The 2,409-nt window shown below is 61.9% G+C and overlaps 1 protein-coding gene across 1 annotated transcript in view; it reads left to right on the top strand.

The window, feature by feature from the left end:
* Window positions 1–1,472: 1,472 nt before the first annotated feature.
* LOC140407205 (prohibitin-2-like) overlaps window positions 1,473–2,409 on the top strand; it is a gene marked incomplete at its 5' end in the record, with an annotated part of 29,710 nt that continues 28,773 nt past the window's right edge. Inside the window, one exon of the mRNA XM_072494872.1 lies at window positions 1,473–1,564. Within this exon, the coding sequence (XP_072350973.1) occupies window positions 1,473–1,564 (92 nt within the window). The remainder of the gene's footprint in view (window positions 1,565–2,409) is intronic.

Raw genomic sequence — 2,409 nt, 5'->3', positions numbered from 1 at the left:
CTCTCTCTCTCGCTCGGTCTCTCTCTCTCTCTCTCGCTCGGTCTCTCTCTCTCTTGCTCGGTCTCGGTCTCTCTCTCTCTCTCGCTCGGTCTCTCGCTCGGTCTCTCTCTCTCTCGCTCGGTCTCTCTCTCTCTCTCTCTCGCTCGGTCTCTCTCTCTCTCTCTCTCGCTCGGTCTCTCTCTCTCTCTCTCTCGCTCGTCTCTCTCTCTCTCTCTCTCGCTCGGTCTCTCTCTCTCTCTCTCTCGCTCGGTCTCTCTCTCTCTCTCTCTCGCTCGGTCTCTCTCTCTCTCTCTATCGCTCGGTCTCTCTCTCTCTCTCTCTCTCGCTCGTCTCTCTCTCTCTCTCTCGCTCGGTCTCTCTCTCTCTCGCTCGGCCTCTCTCTCTCTCTCTCTCTCTCGCTCGCTCGGTGTCTCTCTCTCTCTCGCTCGGTCTCTCTCTCGCTCGGTCTCTCTCTCTCTCTCTCTCTCTCTCGCTCGGTCTCTCTCTCTCTCTCGCTATGTGTCTCTCTCTCGCTCGCTCTCGCTCGGTCTCTCTCTCTCTCTCGCTCGGTCTCTCTCTCTCTCTCGCTCGGTCTCCTCGGTCTCTCTCTCTCTCTCTCGCTCGGTCTCCCTCGGTCTCTCTCTCTCTCTCTCGCTCGGTCTCCCTCGGTCTCTCTCTCTCTCTCTCGCTCGTCTCTCTCTCTCTCTCTCTCTCGCTCGGTCTCTCTCTCTCTCTCTCGCTCGGTCTCTCTCTCTCTCGGTCTCTCTCTCGCTCGGTCTCTCTCTCGCTCGCTCGGTCTCTCTCTTGCTCGCTCGGTCTCTCTCTCTCTCTCTCTCTTGCTCGCTCGGTCTCTCACTCTCTCTCTCTCTCTTTCTCGCTCGGTCTCTCACTCTCTCTCTCTCTCTCGCTCGGTCTCTCTCTCTCTCGCTATGTGCCTCTCTCTCGCTCGGTCTCTCGCTCTCGCTCGGTCTCTCGCTCTCGCTCGGTCTCTCGCTCTCGCTCGGTCTCTCTCTCTCTCTTCTCTCTCTCTCTCTCTCTCGCTCGGTCTCTCTCGCTCGGTCTCTCTCTCTCTCTCTCTCTCTCTCTCTCTCTCGCTCGCTCGGTCTCTCTCTCGCTCGCTCGGTCTCTCTCTCGCTCGCTCGGTCTCTCTCTCGCTCGCTCGGTCTCTCTCTCGCTCGCTCGGTCTCTCTCTCGCTCGCTCGGTCTCTCTCTCGCTCGCTCGGTCTCTCTCTCGCTCGCTCGGTCTCTCTCTCGCTCGCTCGGTCTCTCTCTCGCTCGCTCGGTCTCTCTCTCGCTCGCTCGGTCTCTCTCTCGTCTCGCTCGGTCTCTCTCTCGCTCGCGTCGGTCTCCTCTCTCGCTCGCTCGGTCTCTCTCTCGCTCGCTCGGTCTCGGTCTCGCTCGCTCAGTCTCTCTCTTCGCTCACTCGGTCTCTCTCCCTCTTGCTCGGCCCTGTTACCCTGGCCCTTGTTCGGTCTCTCTCACTCTCTCACTGTTTTCCAGTGGATGGCGGGGAGCGAGCGATCATTTTCAGCCGACTTGGAGGGATCCAGCCGAACACCATTTTGGCTGAGGGGCTGCACATAAGGTAGGACTGTCCGGGAGTCAGGGCAAGGTGCTGGGAAGTGACAGGGATGGCTGCACAGTCAATTGATTTGAGAAATTACTTGTTCTTTTAAGCTAAGTAACCTTGTCTAAAGTTATTAATTTTCCCCTCTCCCTCTTCCATCTCGCTCTGTCTCTCTCTCTCAATTTTGCTCTCTCTGCCTGGCCCCCCCCTTTCGCTCTCTCTGCCTGGCCCTCCCCTTTCGCTCTCTCTGCCTGGCCCCCCCCTTTCGCTCTCTCTGCCTGCCCCCCCCCTTTCGCTCTCTCTGCCTGGCCCCCCCCCTTTCGCTCTCTCTGCCTGGCCCCCCCCTTCGCTCTCTCTGCCTGGCCCCCCCCCCTTTCGCTCTCTCTGCCTGGCCCCCCCCCCTTTCGCTCTCTCTGCCTGGCCCCCCCCCTTTCGCTCTCTCTGCCTGGCCCCCCCCCCTTTCGCTCTCTCTGCCTGGCCCCCCCCCCTTTCGCTCTCTCTGCCTGGCCCCCCCCCCCTTTCGCTCTCTCTGCCTGGCCCCCCCCCCCCTTTCGCTCTCTCTGCCTGGCCCCCCCCTTTCGCTCTCTCTGCCTGGCCCCCCCCTTTCGCTCTCTCTGCCTGGCCCCCCTTTCGCTCTCTCTGCCTGGCCCCCCCCTTTCGCTCTCTCTGCGTGGCCCCCCCCTTTCGCTCTCTCTGCCTGGCCCCCCCCTTTTGCTCTCTCTGCCTGGCCCCCCCCTTTCGCTCTCTCTCTCTCTTGCCTGCCCCCCCCCCCCCCTCGCGCTCTCTCTCTCTCTGCCTGGCCCCCCCCTCGCGCTCTCTCTCTCTCTGCCTGGCCCCCCCCCCCTCGCGCTCTCTCTCTCTCT

Source organism: Scyliorhinus torazame, unplaced genomic scaffold, assembly GCF_047496885.1.
Source record: "Scyliorhinus torazame isolate Kashiwa2021f unplaced genomic scaffold, sScyTor2.1 scaffold_1331, whole genome shotgun sequence".
Lineage (NCBI taxonomy): Eukaryota > Metazoa > Chordata > Chondrichthyes > Carcharhiniformes > Scyliorhinidae > Scyliorhinus > Scyliorhinus torazame.
This window is presented reverse-complemented; position numbering and strand designations above follow the sequence as displayed.